At 37.5% G+C, this 19,499-nt stretch overlaps 2 protein-coding genes across 3 annotated transcripts in view; one reads left to right on the top strand and one right to left on the bottom strand.

The window, feature by feature from the left end:
- The window catches only part of LOC131239888 (serine/threonine protein phosphatase 2A 57 kDa regulatory subunit B' theta isoform-like), a 36,434-nt gene extending 34,798 nt beyond the window's left edge, over positions 1-1,636 (top strand). For both annotated transcript variants that reach the window (XM_058237796.1, XM_058237797.1), the window contains exon 3: positions 844-1,636. In XM_058237796.1, coding sequence (XP_058093779.1) covers positions 844-1,203 — 360 coding nt within the window. In that variant the 3' untranslated portion in view covers positions 1,204-1,636. The remainder of the gene's footprint in view (positions 1-843) is intronic.
- A 57-nt stretch (positions 1,637-1,693) lies between these two features.
- LOC131239889 (cysteine proteinase COT44-like) lies at positions 1,694-4,938 on the bottom strand. The gene is made up of 4 exons (XM_058237798.1): positions 4,343-4,938; positions 3,747-3,982; positions 3,509-3,649; positions 1,694-2,102 (listed from the first exon to the last, which is right to left on the bottom strand). Exons 1-4 carry the CDS (start codon positions 4,821-4,823, stop codon positions 1,797-1,799), a joined length of 1,164 nt encoding a protein of 387 aa, XP_058093781.1. The 5' UTR covers positions 4,824-4,938; the 3' UTR covers positions 1,694-1,796.
- Between the last annotated feature and the right edge of the window lie 14,561 nt (positions 4,939-19,499).

Raw genomic sequence — 19,499 nt, forward strand, 5'->3', positions numbered from 1 at the left:
AATCCATTGTGCAGGTTTTGGTCACATGGGTTTCTATAAATCCAATTTATGAAGGATGACAGAAAATGATTAACCCCAAGTTGTCACATTGGGAAATAAAGAGATTAAGACTCCTGGTTTGTGATTTAAGACTCGTGAATTAGGAGATTTGTGTGCAATTCAAGCCTTTTATTATTAAATGGCTTGTGCCCTATTCACTGATGATTGCCTAGGCACCTTGGGGTTGTCATTTGCCAAGGCCATTTTACGCTTTTTGACCAAGGTACTCAATAATGATAAGGGTGGCCGTAATGGCCAGCCTTATGGTCGTTACGAAACGGGCTGTAATGACTGTTACGGCCTTGTAATGATTGAATTTTTTTTAGATGAAAAAATGCATCAGACTGTTACAGCCTTTAGATGCTCATTACAGGCAATTTTTCAAATTGGGTGATACGGCCCCATATTGCATAACGGGCATCACCATTACTGTTGTGGCCATTACATAACTGTTTTTGAATACCTTGGTTTTGACTATCTTGCAATATAATGAGACCCGTTTGTCATGATATTTGAGTTCGAGGAATGACATGACCTATTATAGTAATTTCTTTTATATTGTTTCCTCTAAATTTCATAATCAGTCCTATTCCTCTGTTTTGGGTGATGTTAAAATTCTCCGTGGTAAGAATGTTCTTTTAATAACCATGCTGATGATGTTGGTGAGAAATCAGTTGATTATGGGAAAGAATTTGAACGAATTTAGTTCGTCTGGACTTGTTCTACACCGCTTCCTGAATCGTACTCTGCGCAACTGAGTCATACTAATTTTAATCTTGGACATCTATGCTGCCTTGGTTGCAGGTGGCAGAGAGGGCTTTGTTCCTTTGGAACAATGATCATGTTGAGAGCTTGATTAAACAAAACCGGAAAGTCATATTGCCTATCATCTTCCCTGCTCTGGAGAAAAATACAAGGAACCATTGGAACCAGGCAGTTCAAAGCCTGACCCTGAATGTCCGTAAGATTTTCTCCGACTTTGATTCAGAGCTGTTTGAAGAGTGCTTACTCAAGTTCCAGGAAGATGAAGCCAAAGAGAAGGAGATCAAATCGAAACGTGAAGCCACATGGAAGCGCTTGGAGGAGATTGCTGCATCAAAAGCTGCAAGTACTGAAGCCGTGCTCGTTCCCCGCTTGACGTCAAATCACACTTCTCCAGGCTAAACTGAGACTGCCTTGAGATCTTGACACTGAATCCTTCGATGGATGTGAAATTTGTGAAATGGCTATCATGATTTCAGGAGGTGGAATGCTAATGGATTATACTCTTTCATGCTCACTGCATTACTTGTGATTGTTTTTGGGTTGTCAGATCCCACAGGTTCAAGAACGCTGTACAGGGAATGAACTAGCCCCACTTTCCGGTTTTATACATAGGGAATGTATGTATATATGGGTATAGCGAAGTATGCAATTAAAGATGGCATGGATTGAAGCAACTGGGGTTTATCATAGAACCAAGTCATCGTGGATTTTCAGTTATGTTTGAAAATGATAATGAGCCTGAACTCACAGGTATCATCTATCTTCCCATTCATCCTTATCTGAATTTGGTTTGAATTTGTTTATGGAGATTAATCAAAGCATTTGTGTACTATGTATGCAGTTTTACTTAAATCTTTTTTTCTCTATGAAAGGAACTTTTGCTTAGCCATTAGTCATGAATATGAGTGCATATTAACCCAAAAGAACAGTAGATGAATCCGTTCTGTGACTGAATATTACACCAATTGAGTACAGAAGTATCTCTTCTCTCTCTATGACATGTAGGATTCTCCTGATTTTCTTCCGAGGGGTTGTTGACGGATGAGAGGATCATTTGATTTGGAGGGAGTGCATTTTGTGGTGGATTTGAGAGGATAGGATGCCATCATGTTTATCCCACACAACCCCTCCTTTGCCCCTGCTTCAATCCTCTGCATCTGGATGTATCCATCTTCCCCCCAATCCGATCCCCATGAGTTCTTCACGATCCAATACTTGATCCCTTTGTTTGTCGTTCCATATCCAACAACAGAAACTCCGTGGTCCAGATTCGTTCCACAAGTCCCAGTGAACACACCCTGCAGAGAGAAACCAAGTCCCATTTGATGAATTAGGAGAAACACCCATGCATAAAGACTTTTTAAGGGGGGCCAAAAAAAAAAAAAACCCACAAAGTTATGGTCTAGTTATCGCATGTGTCATGTGTACGATATACAACCCGTTCAATAGCGCCACCATGAGGATCATTTAGCCGAAAATCACCTTTATACACTCATTAGGTGGGCCATGAATGTACAGTGGATCAGATATGTGGCTGTAAATTCTTTTTTACTGTATGGTCCACGTGATCCACTGTTAATTCATGAACAAGTTGATACATTTGTTGTTGGGGCGCACCATGGATTTCATATGGCTCAAATGTCTCACTTTCATTAAGCCATCCATGGCTTGGGAAATGAATTGCTATGAAAGAGAACCATCATACGGATAGATATGATCATTCAATTGGTGTGATTATTTCCAATTAGCCATGGACTGTCAGGATTGGTTGATTGGACTGTCCAGGTGTCCACTCAGTGCCTATGCAATCTTTTTCCTCTCATCTTTTCTCATCAATTTTCCTTGTAATTTTCTTTTTTGTTTGGTTGATAACCAAGTAAAATCATATTGGGCCACATAGGGGGAAAGTATACTATTTTTACCAGAGGACATTCATTAAATCTGCCCACCTTGAGTGTCCAAGTGGGGCCTATTGTTCAGGAATTCAGCCCGTTGATCTGAATTGTGTGCACTGTGGACAGACTTTCGATCAAATCTCCAAGATTAGATATCACACCCAACAAATCTTTTGGCTTATATATATATATATATATATAGAGTCATGCTCACCTACGCACGTGCGCACCTTTGTACACGTGTCATGGGTGTCTAATCTGAACGGTCCATGTGATGCGGAATCCCATGAAACCTCATGTGCAACATTTTCACCCTGATCTAAAATTATGGTGGACCATATCAAAGAGAAATGCAAATCAAGGGAGGAAACTGTTTTAATTTTTCATGGCCCATAAAAGTTCTAGATCAAAGTAAAACTTGGTCCTAGGAGGTTTCACTAGGTGTTCCTTCACATGAACGGTTCAGATTTTGGATCCACATCACGTATGATGGGTTCTCAAAAAAGTTCGTATGTAATAGGTACGAACTCGTTCGCAGGTGAGCGTTTCCGTGTATATATATATATATATATATATATATATATTCCTCCTGTTAACTGTATTTTTGCAGGCACTAATTGAAAGGTTGAGAATTTCAAAATTGGGAAAATCTTTGGGACGTGTTCATCCAGTGGGGCCCAGCAGGTAAAAATCTGGATCACCAACCCATGGGCCTTTTTTGTACCAACTTAAAATGTCCCAGGGCCTGTGCGCATCATAGACATCCTCTGTAAACGATTGTAGAAACCCTTTGGAGAGAAGGCGCTTACATTCAAATAGAACTGAAATTCTAGGCCACCAGCTTCTATGCCAACCGAAACAGGTTGATGGGCCACTGCTCTCATCAGGGCATCGTCACTGTTGACAGGAACGTCTTCATAACCATCAATGACGACAACACCGGACTTCTTCTGCAAAAAAACACGGAGGTTGTTTATACCGAAAATCAGTAAATTGACAGCATTTGTGTTGGTAGCTTTCTCCATAGTTCACAGCTAATTGAAATACCTTCGTGAGATCACATTGGTTATCAGTTGCAGTGTAAGGATAATCGCGTTCGCTGCTGATTCCACCATTTTCAACTATAAATTGGAATGCATAGTCCATGAGGCCACCATTACACCCTTCATTGATCTTCTTATCACAGTCGACCAGCTCTTGCTCTGACAACGCAACCAGTTCTCCTGTCTTTATTTGGTTGATTCCTTCGACCGCGGCAATGGTTGAAAATGCCCAGCAGCTGCCTACACTTTCAAAAGTGAAATGATCAAGCTATGTTTTGACCCAGTTGGGACGCCCTGCCTTTCATGGATGCTCCAACATGCAATGTGATGGAATGGATTGAGTGGTGATCATGGGCCCTGTTTGCCGCAGCATTTTATGGGTTTTATTTGCGGATGATCAAGGTTCAAGGCAAGCATTTTGTGGGTTGGACGAGCTGTCACATATCTACCAAAGATGTTTATGTATAGATGCAGAAAAATGCCAGTGCACTCAAACATGTCTTTGAAGACATGGTGATTAATGGCACAGCATAGACCCGAGTCTGTTAATTTTAGTTTTCAAATAGAATTTCGGTTTAAGAACAGATATTTAAAGTGTACCACAAGAGCCCTGGTCTTTGACGCCTGTAACAGCGCCCTTTTTCCTCCAATCCATTGTCGCTGGCAAAGGCTCGCTAGTGTTTCCATAAATGAAATTCCGCTTTGCTCCTCCTTCAATTTGTTGTCCGAGCACTCTTTGTGGCTGTTGCGTGTAAATTGCCCGGAACTCTTCGTTACTCAAATCTGCAAACTTGTTGAGTCCGAGCTCATACGTGACATTGCTCCTTTTGTTGCTTGCATGGATGTACATGGCATTGTTCTTAAATACATGAAACTTCTTTAACAACATGTCGTCCCCATTTCCGTAACTTCTCTCGTCGGGGTGATAGATGGCGAGCCATTTTCTATATAGTGCAAAGAGATCTGTTTCGGACCTCACATCATCGTCGGTCACCCTGAGATCTGATGCAGAGGTGGTCGGACAGAGAATGCATAGGATAGCAAAGAAGATCAACACCACCATGGTCATGTATGCATGCATAGGGTGGAGGAATTGAGAATTTGATAGAGGGATGTGGGTTTTGGTTATGCTACGAGGAAGACACGTACATGTATGTAATGGTGTTTATATGTATGAAATGAGGTTTGAGGGATTTTGTATGGGTGAGTTAATGTTTATATAGGAAGTGAGGAGAGGAATACTGGGCTTTGCTTGCGTTTTGAGGTTTTGTGAGACAAGCATGGTGCTAGCGGGTGCTTCACGAGAAGGGTTTTGGATGACGTAAGAAGATTCCTTTTGAGGTCAGCTCCTCTGCAAGTCCTTGTAGAATCTGCGTGTCGGGCCTGGAAGTGTATCCCCTCCAACCTGTCCAGCAGGATTGCCTACTACAAAAACTAGATACTCCAAAAATCGCGTCAATCTAACCATGATGTGAGCCACCACGTGATTTTGGAGGGTTTCGGATGTTTTTGGACCACCTTGTGTTTGTAGGATTGTATAGGCATGTTTTGCCTCACGTAATGAATGGAGAGATGGCATATACACAACATGGTATGCCCTGTTATGGCCTGTTATGGACAATCATAAAGAAAACTTCTAAAATTCACAGTGGCCTACACGATGGTTGGATCAGCCTGATTTTTGGAGAGTTCAACTTTGATGGCAAGGCAACTGATGGGATGTGTTGGATGTCACACACACACACACCCAAGTAGGCCCTATGCAGTTGCAACGTTACTTGCTATTCCCTTTATTGTTGTGACGTAAAAAAAGGGATTAAGTTTGTTGCTGCTTGAATTGATTGACGGGTAAATGCATTGAACTCTAACCACACAATTGGAAGGAAAGGTGTTTCATGATGTTTAGGATTTTTGGATTTTGAAAACTATTTAACATATATAAAATAAGAATAAGAGAAAGGGAAAACTTATCAGTTTGTAGAAGTTGAGACGTGATTTGGAAGTATGAGAATGTGATGTAAAAAAGTTCATGACCTGTGGGTCCATTACCTCCATGCGGTATTACAATGTCAAGCTTTTTTCCGTTGTAGAAAATTTTCCATCGTTACCTCCCGTAGGAGTCTAGGCCATGTCTAGTATGATTTAATCATCCTTTTGGACCAACTACAACTTATTGCCTTGATAAGCTATGGTCTCACCATCTAACTACTAAAAAATGAGCATATGCTTGGTCAGATTCTTCCTTTTACTCCTCAGCTTGGGGGGTATTAGTAGTCGCTAGATCTAACTGGCGATTAGGGTCATCATCAATATGCTTCATACTTGCAACATTAAGAAGTTATGAAGTCTTCCACAGTCAATTGCAACCTCTTCGATGATTCAAATATCAAGCTAGCACATACCAAATTCTTTTATAACTTCACAGAGTTAGCAACTATGACTTCATCATGTAACAAATATTTCACCATTGTTACTGTCTATCACTTTTATTTTGGTAGTTGTTGTGTCACTATTATGGCATAAAATTCATTAAGTTGTGTAGGTTCTGAAGGTGTATTGCAGGTTCTTAAGATGTACCGTGGGTTCTCAAGATTTATCGCGGGTTCTTAAAGTGTTGTGTGGATCTGAAGATGTTGTATGGATCTAAAGGTGTTATGCAGATCTAAAGTTGTTGTGCGGATCTGAAGTTATTATGCAGTTCTGAAGTTGTTGTGTAGTTTTGAAGGCTGCTATGCGGATCTGAAGTTGTTGTGCGAAAAAATGATGATATTATACATGAGATTGCTCTGTCGTGTAACTGCGCAACACAAAGAAAGTTGCCAGATTAGGGGCAAGCTACTTAGACTAGACAGATAACATGTTGCGCGACCGCGCAAAAGTGCTCTGTTATACAGTTCACATGTGTGAAGGCCTATAAATACTCCCCTCCCTCTCATTTCATTCATTCACAAGTGAGGAACTTTAGAGTGATCAGGGGGATCTTCGAAAGAGTCTTTGAGAATTTAAAGCCGCGATATTCAGGTATCCCATGGTGCGGTATGAGAGGAGCAAAGAAGGAGATACAGGGAGTAGTGCAGAAGTTCGTTGCGTGACTACGCAACATGGATTGCTTGCACAACCACACAACCACAGTCCTACGATATATGTATTTGGTGATTGTATTTTCCTTACGAGATCCAGAATCTCCCACAAGATTGGTTTTCCCGCGAGATCTAGAATCTCCAGCGAGATCAGTTTTCCTGTGAGATCAATTTTTTTGTGAGATCCAGAATTTTCTGTGATATCAATTTTCCCATGAGATACAGAATCTCTCGCGAGATCAGTTTTTCCGCAAGATCAATTTTCCTGCAAGATGCAGAATCTCTCGTAAGATCAATTTTCTTCGTGAGATCCAGAATTTCTCGCGAATTGATCTCTTATGCATGTATTTTATGTACATCAGCGCGGAACAAGGGTTTCAAACCAACACAACTCTTCTGTCATTGCGACGGACGCCATACAATTCAAGATGTTGCCGAAATCATGATTAGACCATTTCTCTATTACATTGATTAAATGTACTTTGTCTTAGAATCAAGAGCAACACGAGCGATGTAATAAGGATTCAGAATTAATAAAATAGGCGATGATGTTTATTATTTAATTTTTCTTTATTATTATTGAATGTAGATATTCCAATCTTCGATACTTTTGTTTCTTGTCGAAATAGTCACTAGCCCTTAATACATCCTTGCCATTCAACCATCTTCACCAGTCTACCATTCAACTAACTAGAGGTAAAGCTAGGTGAGCAAATTGTATCTGCAGTATAAAGATGCTAAAGTAATTAATCTATCATGCATATATATCAAAACCAAATGGAGTATCATCTCCATACAATTGCATGCACCACAATTTAACATCATCACTTGTTGCATGTTACTTAATATGAAGGAGAAAAGTCTAAATTCATGATTAAGTATGTTAGCTGACAGATTAAACGATAGGTCTTATGGGGGCGAAAGTCAACTTAGTAAAAACAATACATTTGTTGTAGAGCAAGACAACATAGTTAATCATAGTTCATTAAATAAACTATATTCCATTGATCAAACAATTATCTGTTGTATTTAGACTACAGACGATTTTCTTTCTAGCAATTTATTTGATAGTTAAGTATTAGACCACTAAAGTAGATAATCAGTTAGAAGTTCAATTACATTAGTCTTGCCACCTCATAGCATTGCTATTTTGAGACGATATACTATCGAGTGTGAAATATTGTATATTTCTCCCTTATTATGCATTGGTTTTATAAAAATAGATGCACTTAATTGATCTAATTGCATACGTTTTACTATGAGAGGTGATTTGGAGAGTTAATGTGAAAAAGGACAATTAAAAAGAATAATTAATGCTCAAAGAATAACCAAGTGAAGATTTCAAGTACCAAAGATCAAAGAAAACCAAGCATAAAAGAGAGAAAAGACCGGTAAATCACAAAGTGTAATAATAAAAATAGCACTGTTCGGTCCCACCTAAGGTTGGCTCGGTCCAACCGAAGATGCACAGAATAGTTCAGTAAGAACATGTGATTTCAAAGATAATTCGGCTCGATATTCAGTCCGATTGAAGGGAGACATATACTTCAGATACAAATTGAAGAAATTCGCCTGTAATCGTGTAACATCCTGAATTTTCGTGGCTCGAGTACATAGTCGTGCCTGAAAATTCCTGGTGTTGATAATGTAAAGATTTGGATGCTTCAAAATCTTACAATGATTTTCTTTCCATTTAGATCACATCCATTTACATTCATGAAGGTAACCATTCACGAGAGTAAAATCAACCGTATTTATTATTCCATTGGATTAAAAGAATTCAACAAATTATCAAATGTCCTTTCAATGGGAGCTTATTACATTATCAAAGTTTGTAGAGGAAATAAATAAAACTAAACACAGAACTATCTCCTCCTTTATTCATAATAATCTTCCTTAGGAAAATCGCTATCCGTATCTTCAATTTGTACATCACCAGCATCATCTATATGATTGGATATGGTCAATACCCTACTTATAGTGATAGTTATCCTTTAAGATTAATAATAATTCAAGAGATTCATAAGAATAATGTAAAGGTTCTGATACGTCTCGTACTCCACCACTACGAGTGGTATCAGTATGCGCAACCAATATATATATGAATTCATGTCTAGCAACGACTCATCATACGTAGTGATCATCTCAATGTGGAATATGATTCATAGAAAATCCGACTCACCCCGCATCTCATAATTACGGAGATTCGCTGGCATGTCCGACGCTACTATGGATTTACATAAACACTTCGAGGCATCACAACACATGAGTCAGATGAATTACTTGAGATAATTTGTTCATGGAGTGATTATTTGTGACATCCAATCTCGGAAGTGATGTAACACGCATTGCGAATTACTTACATCGATTTATGCACCACTACCTAAATCCATAGAATTACGCATCGACCAAGATGATCATTACCCAGAGTGCATTACGTCCACGATAAATATTTGAATCACTAATTGTGATACCTCTAACACATCACTTGCATAAAAGGAAAATAAATTGAAACATGGGATTTTTAGAATTCCATTATATATGCCCAAGTCATAAAGGGATGTAGCACAAGGCTAATATAATAAAGGAGAAAAGTAACATTAAGCTATCTTAATAAAAGAAAAGAGTAGCAAATAGGCTAACTCAATAAGAATAAATGGAGATGAACAAAAGGCTAATTCAATATAGAGTGGAGGCACTCGTTGCTCTCAAAATTGGCAAAGGGCAATACTTGTATCCATTACGCCACATATATTTATAAAGATCACTCATAATTAAAATTATGCCTTAACGATAATTTTCAAAGGATAAATAATTGATAATGTTAAACTAAACAATTGCATGGAGGATTCACGGTAATATGGAAACATGTAAAAATAAGATAAATCATACCAACTCAAATTAGTGTAAGCTTAAAGGAATTCCTCACCTTAACCTTAGATCTAAACCCTAGGTAGATATCTATGTAGGAAAGCTTTTACATGAATCACGACATCGCTTGAGCAAGAGGGAGATACCATATGCTTGGATAAGGAAGTTGATGATGGACGTCTAGGCTTCTCTTTTTCTCTCTTTCTCTCTCTTTCTCTCTTTGTCTCTCTCTTTCTCTTTTTCTCTCTTCCTTGGGCGTTGGGAGATTGGGCGTGTGAATGGAGAGGGGAACACACACCCCTTTTTAAAAGGAGTGGGCGTGTGAGAGGAGTGTGTTTCACCTCCCACTTGGATTGGGTTTCTCCAAATTTTCCTTTTCTGACGATCTTTCTTTAAATCTAATTCGTCCATTGTGTTAGGGTCGTCGAATAGAGCCAGTGTATATGATTTTCTTGATGATTCGAAATTTAGATTGACCTATCTTGAAAATTCTCTTAACGGGTGCCAAAACAAATTTGATCTCAATTAACAGTCCACACTTAATGATCAAGGCCCAATTTTGGAAGAAATGTATAGTTAGAATAGAAAAACGGTTGGACAAATTTTACTGGTTGATCGATGGTGAAAAAAGCCTAAATCTAAATTGTAAGTGTTATGCTGTATATCGAGCAGCTTGTATTGTCAAATTTTGTAGTGACAAACCACTTTGGAATGATGGACTTGATTATGATGGAAAGTTCACCTTTAAGTGACCTTCAAGTGATGGAAAGTTTCAAGTGCTACATCGACTTCAAGTTCAAGACTAAGTTCAAGTACATGTTCATGTTCTAGACTAAGTTCAAGTGCAACTTTAAATGCAAGATCAAGTTTCAAGTATACAAGCTCAAGCTTCGAGTACTTCAAGAAGAAGATCTACCAGATCTACCAAAGCTACAAGTTCAATGTTCAATATTTCAAGTATAAATGACCTTAGAAAAGACCTTAGGTTTAGGTCATGCATATTGCACATTTAATATGAGTCATTGTGCTTATTATAAGCTTTGCTTCGACTAGTCCTAGTCAATGTTCAACTAGTCTAGGCTTTAGCTCGACCAGTCCAGGGTTTTTTTCGACCAGTCCAAGTTTAAATTCAAAATTTTAGATTTTTCTGGTAGGTCCTCGACCAGTCGAGCACCCTGCTCGACCGATCGTGGAGACTAGCTCGACCAGTCGACTAAGGCTCGACTCGAACTCAAGTAACCATTTTGAGCCCCAATCCACCAGTCAAGTGCTATGCTCGACCAGTCGAGGGTCAGTTTTATCTGATCGCGCTAGAATTTTTGAAATTTGGTTGCTCGTAGGACCAGTCGAGACTGACCTTAGACCAGTCAAGGGAACCGTTTTTCTGCTTATAAATAGAGGACTTTTCTCAGTTTTTTTCATTTATTCCAAGCCAATTCAACCCACCATTTTGAGAGATAAGTCCCTGTGATTGTTAAGCTATTGTTCGGTAATTTAAGATTCTTGTTTGTAACTTTTTGATTTCTAATTTCTTGATCTCTTGCTACTTCAATTTGATTTGATAAAAGGGAATTCTGATCTACCCCTTTTGAGATCCAAGAAATTGAATCAAAGTAGCCCAAAGTTGGGTTATTTAAAATTCATTTAGATCTAGAACCCTTGTATATGTGTGATTGAACATTGGACATCTTTATCTTCAAAAAAGCAATTCTACTGGCCTACATCGAAGAAGAATCTTCAGATAAGTATTTTCATTTACAGCTTTTGGTTTGTGAGATTGCCAGAAAATCTCTATTGTGGTTTTAACTAAGATAGCTAGAAAATTCAGCGTGGGGTTTTTAATTGTGGTAGCCCATTGAAAATACAATTATAAAGGTTTTAAGGTGAACCTTGGAAAACCTTCTTTCATAGTGAAAGCCAATATCACGTGGGTTGTGATTATTGGGAGTGGAGTAGGTGTGGCTGTTTTAGAACAGTTGGTGTACACACCGAACCACTATAATTCTTAGAGTTTGGTGGATGATGATGTATGTGATGTATATGTAATGAATACTTGTATTTATTTCATGTACTTGTGGTGAATGTTGTAATAGCTAAATTTGTTTCAATTGCTTCTTTTATTAGTTTAAGTTTTTGATCCTTACAGAGTTCAAAAAATCAGGTTGTCCTACCATAAACTTTGGTTTTTGGTGTAAAGTTGTCCTTTGAACAACGTTTGTATCAACCTCTCAATACTATTGCAATTGAGGTTGTTATTTGTTTCAGCTATCTGCATTATATTTCGCATTTATTTTTTATTTGGCATAGTCCTATTCATCCCCCCTCTAGGACTGAGAGCTCGCCCTTTTCATAAATTTTCACATTTTGTACCAAAAAGAAGGAACTAGCTTCAACCTTCAACGATGTAGGATCATAACTCGGGGCCTAAATTTTATATAATCTCGTAGTCATATGAGACTAAAGTATGGTCCAAATTCGAGTTGCTATGAATGAAAGAAAGTGGTTAAATCAGAAGATCTAGATTTATAAGGAGTTTGTAGGCCTTGACAGGATAACTTCGTGCCTAAGGAAAAGCCTACCAAAGTGGAGTCTTTATATTTCACACTTAGTCCATATGATGGGCAATCCAAGTCATTCATATGAATGGAAATATTCGACTACGACTACCCGCTAAGTTTCTTCACTCGATGAACACTAAAATCAACGATTAAGGGGCTAATTTGTCAATTGAGTTACTTTTACAATGATCTAAGGGCTGAAATTTGACATATATGGTTAATTTATTATACATAGGCATGATATAAAATTTCACATCAAACAGATCGTAAGAATTATGTGATCTAGAATTCAATGGTCTATGTTAATGGCATCTTTGTAATTATTACTGATATGAGAGTTTTGGAAAATCTAATGGTTCTACATGGTTATAAACATGTTTTTAAGTAATTCTTACAAAAGAACTTATATCTAAATCATTATGAATAAATAATTATTCACCAAATTAATTAAGGGAATGTACATATATCAACCAACATAATGGATGGTCAGATGACGTGTTAAGAATAGAAAAACATGATGGTTAGTACTCTGATCATGTATGTAAATGGGTGTACAGTTAGTTTTGTAACCAGATGATCACAAGTGGGTTTTTGGAGTGATCAAGAGGCAGAACACGTATACCATTAAATTCAAATGACTTGTTCACATGTGTAAGTTTCTCGGATTATAGTTTTGATAGTAGGTTAAGTATATTCATAGGTGGTGAACAAGATGAACGGATCAGAATCTCAATTCGATATGTGTACGAATAGATGCAGAGATCAAGTAGCTAGTTTACTATAGTCAGGTGGTCCAAACTCAGAGTGAACGGTTAGATATCTTTAACTAGCGGTGAATAGTTGACTAAACGGTCGATTATGATGGGCAAGTGAGAATACTTGAGTATATGATCATCCTATCTCAAAATCAACGGTCAGATGGCTTGATCTATTAATAGAGATTATTCCCAATAGTTAGATTCGTGTTGGAGAATAGATGTAAGGTTAGGATAGTTAGATTGGTATCGTACACATGTACATAATAAGTTAAATTTCATGGTAACACTCGAAAACTTTCAATACTTGGGTATTGAAAAGTTCGGGGTGTTACAAATAGAGAGACAAATTCAGTATAACCAAAGTGAAATTTAGTGGGACTGAAGCATGATAAAAATGCGTAAATTTGAAGTCAGTTCCAAGTCGGTGCGGATTTTTCTTATATAAAGGGATGACTCTAACTTTCCTAAACACGAATTAGGATAGAAGGGATAAAGCAAGGAATTGTGGAGCTTCTTTGGAGTCATTCTCCAGGCCTTCGGTTCTTATTCAGTTTTTATGTTTTATTTGAGTTTTAATTCAATCATGTCTATGATTGGTTAGCCTCTTAGTTAGGGTTAAGATGTAAAGCTTGTAGTTATTTTTAATGTCTTTGTTTACTTTGATTCAAGCAATTAGTTTGATTGTTAGATAATTCATTGATATTTGGTTTGAATGGAGATTTATTTTTAGTTTGATCCATTATTGACTTCAGGTATATTGGATGCTTAGGAAAGCTAATGATAATTGCTTATCTATTTTGTAAGGGATTGATCTGTAAAATCCATTAATCTATAGTCGACTACGGGCATGATAGATGCTTTGAATTCCTTATGATCAAAACTTGGTACTTTATTTGGGAACCAATTCAATTGAAATTTAAATCTGTTTTGGTACGTGGATGTTTCTTTAACCACTCTATTATCCGGCTTGATAAGATAGGACTTCGATTCCAGTTAAGTTATATGATTTAATAAAGTGAATTAAACATTAAGAATGACTATAAGTGGATTATCGACGCTCTAGTATTTTTAATATTTATTGATTTCCTTCTTAATTTCATCATTACTTCTTAAATCAAATTATATAAGTTATTTCTAGTTATAGTTATAAAGTGTTATAGTAATCGCATAATCACAAGTCCCTATGGGTACGACCTTGGTCTCACTGAGTTATTATTACGTCGCAGCCCTACACTTGGGGTTTGTTCAATCATACACTCTCATAATTTTAGATCTCACCTCGAAAGATATTTTCACATCTCACCTAATAAACCTATTAATCAAACTACTGGACTAAGGAAAATCCACCACGAGAACCATTATATAAATCAACTAAATCTAACACGTGTCCTAGGTTAGCACATGACTAAATAGAAATAACATATCCTCCATCGTTTTAAGCAAGGAATTTGTATAGAAAATGAAAAAGAAATTCAAGCCTACTATTTGGCGATATCGATAGTGAATGTGACTGGTTCTAGAAACCAAACGGGTTCATTCATATAAGATAAAAATATGAGTAATTTATATAGGAACAATTATAAGTGGGCCTATAGTTTAATTGACCAAGTCATTGATATGATCATATCTATTGTAGGCCAGTATTCTACACAAGCGGAGCCAACATTACTACTAGATTAGCAAACCCATTATTTGGAAGAATTTTGCTGCCACTCACCAAGGTGATCTAACTGATAATGTTTAAATATTGCATATTTATCATCTCAATTGCATTAGTTTCCATGCATTCAAAGTGCTTAATTGATAACTAATATATAATTTGTACATACGAAGTAATCCGAAAAACAAAGATGAAATCATGCTTAAGAATGAGGATTGAAGTTCAAAGATTAATCAAGAGAAGACTTGGAGATTTGGAAGACATTAATGAAGAATTCAAGTGTCAAAGATCTAAGAAAATCAAGTACAAAAAATGAAGAAAAGATTGTAAAATCACAAAGTGAAATAACATAAATAACAAATTGTTCGGTCCCGCCTGAGGTTAGTTCGATTCGACCGAATGTACATAGAACAATTCAAAAAGAAACTATGATTTTTAGATATAATTCGGCTTGACACCTAGGTCCGATAGAAGTCATGTTCGGTACCACCAAAGGAATGTTCGGTGCAACTTAAGGGAGACATAGATTTCAAACAAATTTTTATAGTGCGACTTTGGTGTGACTTTGACACAACTGAAAGTGATTGTCGGTGCAACCAAAGTGTAACATAAGTGTGTAAATTTGAAGTCGATTTTGAGTCAGTGCAAAATTTTCATATTTAAAGGGATGTTTTAAAATGATTTAAGTATGAATTAGGGTTTAAGAGAGAGGCCTAGGAGTGACGGAGCTTCGGAATCATCATTCCTTCTCAATCCTTCGGTTTTAGTCTATTTTTCTATTTTTTTAATGTTTTATTTAATATGTTAATCATATTTGGTTAATCTGTTAGATAAGGCTAAGAGATAAACCTTTTAATGGATATTTGATAGTTAATTTATTTTAAATGAAAGCTAATGTTTTTATATTGAATTATGATTGGATATAATTAAATTTAGATTGAGGTAGAAATCATTCTATAAAGTTGTTTGATTTATTGTCGCCTCTTGGTATATTAGATGCTTTCAATTCCCCGCGATATGATTATTTAGATTTTCATAAGAGATTAAGCCTATCATGATTCTAATATATGTTGGACGTTTTTTTATATATTAATATTACTATGTTATTTTCCAATTAAAACAGATTAGAATCAAATTGCAGTTAACTTGAGAAGATCTTTAGTCATTTTTATTAAAAAAATTTTTACGACTCCCTTATTTCATTGGATTAAAAACTCAAATCAGCTGTTTCCTTTAAATTAAATTCTTAATATATTCTCACCAAATTCCCTGAGGATCAACCTCGGTCATACTAAGTTATTACTGCATCGCAATCCTATATTTGAGGTTGTTAACCCTTAGGTTCAATCACTAACCTAATGAACAATATGGATCTCTAAAAGTGGCCCCTAGCATATGCTAAAGTGTTGGCCCAAAAAATTCAGTCAGAGATCATACATCTCAATCCATTCCAATCAATACATGTGAGTACCACTATTCTATAGAACAATCAATGGTGGGTGACATCTAGGATGAACTATAATCACAATTCAATTCTGATATAGTGGTAAATCCAAACTACACATTTAGTGGGTCCTTCTGGTCAATTGTCCTGATTGAAAATCCACCACTGGTGATCCAAGCTCTTTGTGTGTGTGTGTGTGTGTGTATTCACTTTTCACCATATGACATTTTGGGGTTCATATGATGATTATTTCCCATCAATGCTGTCCATGGAATTGACCTACTAGATGGGTAGCATTGATGCCATGTGTACCAAATGAATACCCCCTCCACCCACGTCATCAAAGGCAAACACTTGTTTATGATAATTCCAACCATTCATCTTATATCCATGGATCCGTCGGTCAGTGCGATCTCAGGATACACATTATTTTCAATGGGTAACATACAACAGAAATACATGAGTGGTCCGCTTCACAGCATATTGCCTCAAATTATGAATATTCACAGAAGACTCACCTAGTGAAAGTCTCATATGTCTCTTTATGAGACGGGGACTTTATATGCCATTTTTTTCATCACTCCGTCATCTGACAAACCTTGGATTCATGCGGTGGACTAGATAATGGTTGGATTCACCCCTACACACGGCAGCAGAACCCCCAAGCTATAAAACTTCTTAGAGACTCCACTACTGATAATGATTTAACATTACTTGTAAAACCTTTAACAAGTCTCGATGAGCTCCTTTGATTTTGCACTAGTGAGACTAGATGAGACGTGTGAGGTTGTGCATTTCTCATTTGATATGCCACGTGTACAATTTCACGTTGCTGGCATAACAAGAGACACTTGCAGCCCTAGCACTTCCCATCCAACCTCTGAGTGGCATTCTTGTTATTTGTTTTAAAAATGAGGATGACTGTCATAAGGCAGGTACAGAGCAAACATCATTGCGTCAATACAAGTGGCTGCATTTCAGCTTAGTTTCATCAAAGATAATCTACCACTTTTTTTTTTTTTTTATATCCTCACCGCCAGTTGGAAATTCCATTTATCAGATAAAATGGATATATATATATATATATATATATATATATATATATATATAGTGGAAAACTAGATGAACGGTTAAGATTGATAAGAAACTCTGCTACTAGTAGAATTACTGAATGCCTGACTTATAAACTATGGTGCCCTACCAAACACTATATTAAATTAAATTTGAATTTCATCTTACCAGAAACCGGATTGTGGTACTGAGTTACTCGGCATACTCTTCTCGTACCGAGTCAATTCTATTGGGCCCACCGTTAATTTATGTAGTTTATCGACACCATTGATGCGTTTTTTTCAACTCATTTAAAAAGTTGAGACCAAAATTGAAGCTTATACAAAGCTCAAGTGGACCATACCTAGTGCTGTATATGAGTTGGACCAAGCCGAGCTTGGAACAACTTGACTCGGCTCGGCCACTAGCTGACCCCAGCTCAAACTCAGCTTAATTAGCTCGGTCCTCGAGCATGACTGGCCAAATCGGCTCAATTCGGTTAACAACTCGGGCCAATTTGAGCCGAGCTCGAGCTAAGACCGAGCCTCTGCATTATTTTCTCGAACACATGGAGTGCACCCTTAATTTATCACGATATGTAAAACAACAACAATAGCTTAAAGGTATTTCATCAAACACCTGGTGTGCAACATAAAAATCAAGATACAAGGGTATCTGTTTCATATCTAAACCTTCCTCGCCACTAGCTGACACTTCGTTGAGTCATTTCATTAAACATCTTGTGAGCAACATCAGTAGCAAAATAACCAAGTCACCAAACTGGTTCTATCCAAGTTTTAATCGAGTTGGAGTTTGATCCGAGTCAAGCTCGGGCAAGCTCGAACTCAGCTCGAATTTTTTTTCGAGCTAAAAAAATAAGCTCAACTGGGCTCAAACTCATTTTCAAACTGAGTTGAAACGAGCTTTTTTGAACCGAGACGAGTGTCCCAACCGAGGTCACTCGTTCTTGTATAGCTCTAACCATACCATGGGAAACAATGAGAATAATGATTTCTACTGTTGAAACCTTGCTAGGCCCCACATTGATCTTTATTTTTCATCCAACATTTTCATATAAGATAATAAAAAACATAGGGAAAAAACAAATATAAGCTTGATCCAAAATCTCAGTGGCCCTTGAGAATTTTTCAACGGTAGACGTTCAATTCACACTGCCTTCTGTGGTGTGGTCCATGTGAGCTTTGGATATACTTCATTTTTGGGATCAAGCCCTAAAATGATATGGTAAAATGGATGGAAGGAGTGGATAAAATATATAAATCACGGTCGACCACTCAAGGTTTACTCAGTACGCTTCCCCTAACGACACGCCACTTGATCTCCACGCCTCTATCTTTCTTATGGGGTTAGACGGTTGATGGCCATTGTATTCAAAATCTCTCTCTCTCTCTCTCTCTCTCTCTCTCTCTCTCTAGTTTTTGTAATGCAGAAGAACGAGATCAAACGAGGTGACTCATTGGGTGTAGATATAGATCGAAGTCTGAGCAATGCTCTGATCGACTGCTACCGCCCTCTCCCGTCATCACCACCACCACCACTCGCTCTTGGGGTGTAGTGGATGGTTTTCTTCCCTGACTTCCACGCCACTCCCACAAACAACAACCATAGCCTGACCACATTGATGAGAATGACTCTCATACCCATCCGTTTACTACATACTGGGGCAATCGACCACAACAAAGAGAAAAAAAGAAAAAAAAAGAAGAAGATCTGGACATTTCTGGTTTGAAGCGGGTACGAGTTCCCAAGAAAGTTTCGTAATTTCCGCTTCTTCTTGATCCAGTTGGACTCGGTTATTTTCCACCGTCGGTTCAAAGGCCACTCATCGGTGGCAAGGATTGCTAGATTGGGTATTTCTCAAGCAGTGGCCAATGCACGAGGGTTCTACTAAATGGATGGTTAAAAATAAAAGAAATAACAAATGTAACAGGAATGGGCTCAACTGGACCAGTGTGATTTTTGAATGGATGCAATTTTCAACTTCTTGATCATTTGCTGTTTGGTTCACCATATGAATGGTTTGGATTGCTCAACAACATTGGTCACACTTGCATGTAACTCTGGCCTGACTAGATCTCTTTTAGTTAGGAATGTTATGTAATGAAATCTGCTGGTAATCTCTGCCATAGCTTTATCAACGATGGCAACCATCCGATTCCAATCCATCCAGTTCGTTTATCATATGGCATCATCATTTATTTTCCCAGTCATTAGGTGAGAGAAACCATGGGTTAATTACCATTTTCACTCATGTTAGGCCTATCCTATGACTTCGGCCATGGTTGAAACAGAGTGCCACTGGATGAACAGCCCGT

Source organism: Magnolia sinica, chromosome 3 (genome assembly GCF_029962835.1).
Source record: "Magnolia sinica isolate HGM2019 chromosome 3, MsV1, whole genome shotgun sequence".
In the NCBI taxonomy this organism is placed as follows: domain Eukaryota; kingdom Viridiplantae; phylum Streptophyta; class Magnoliopsida; order Magnoliales; family Magnoliaceae; genus Magnolia; species Magnolia sinica.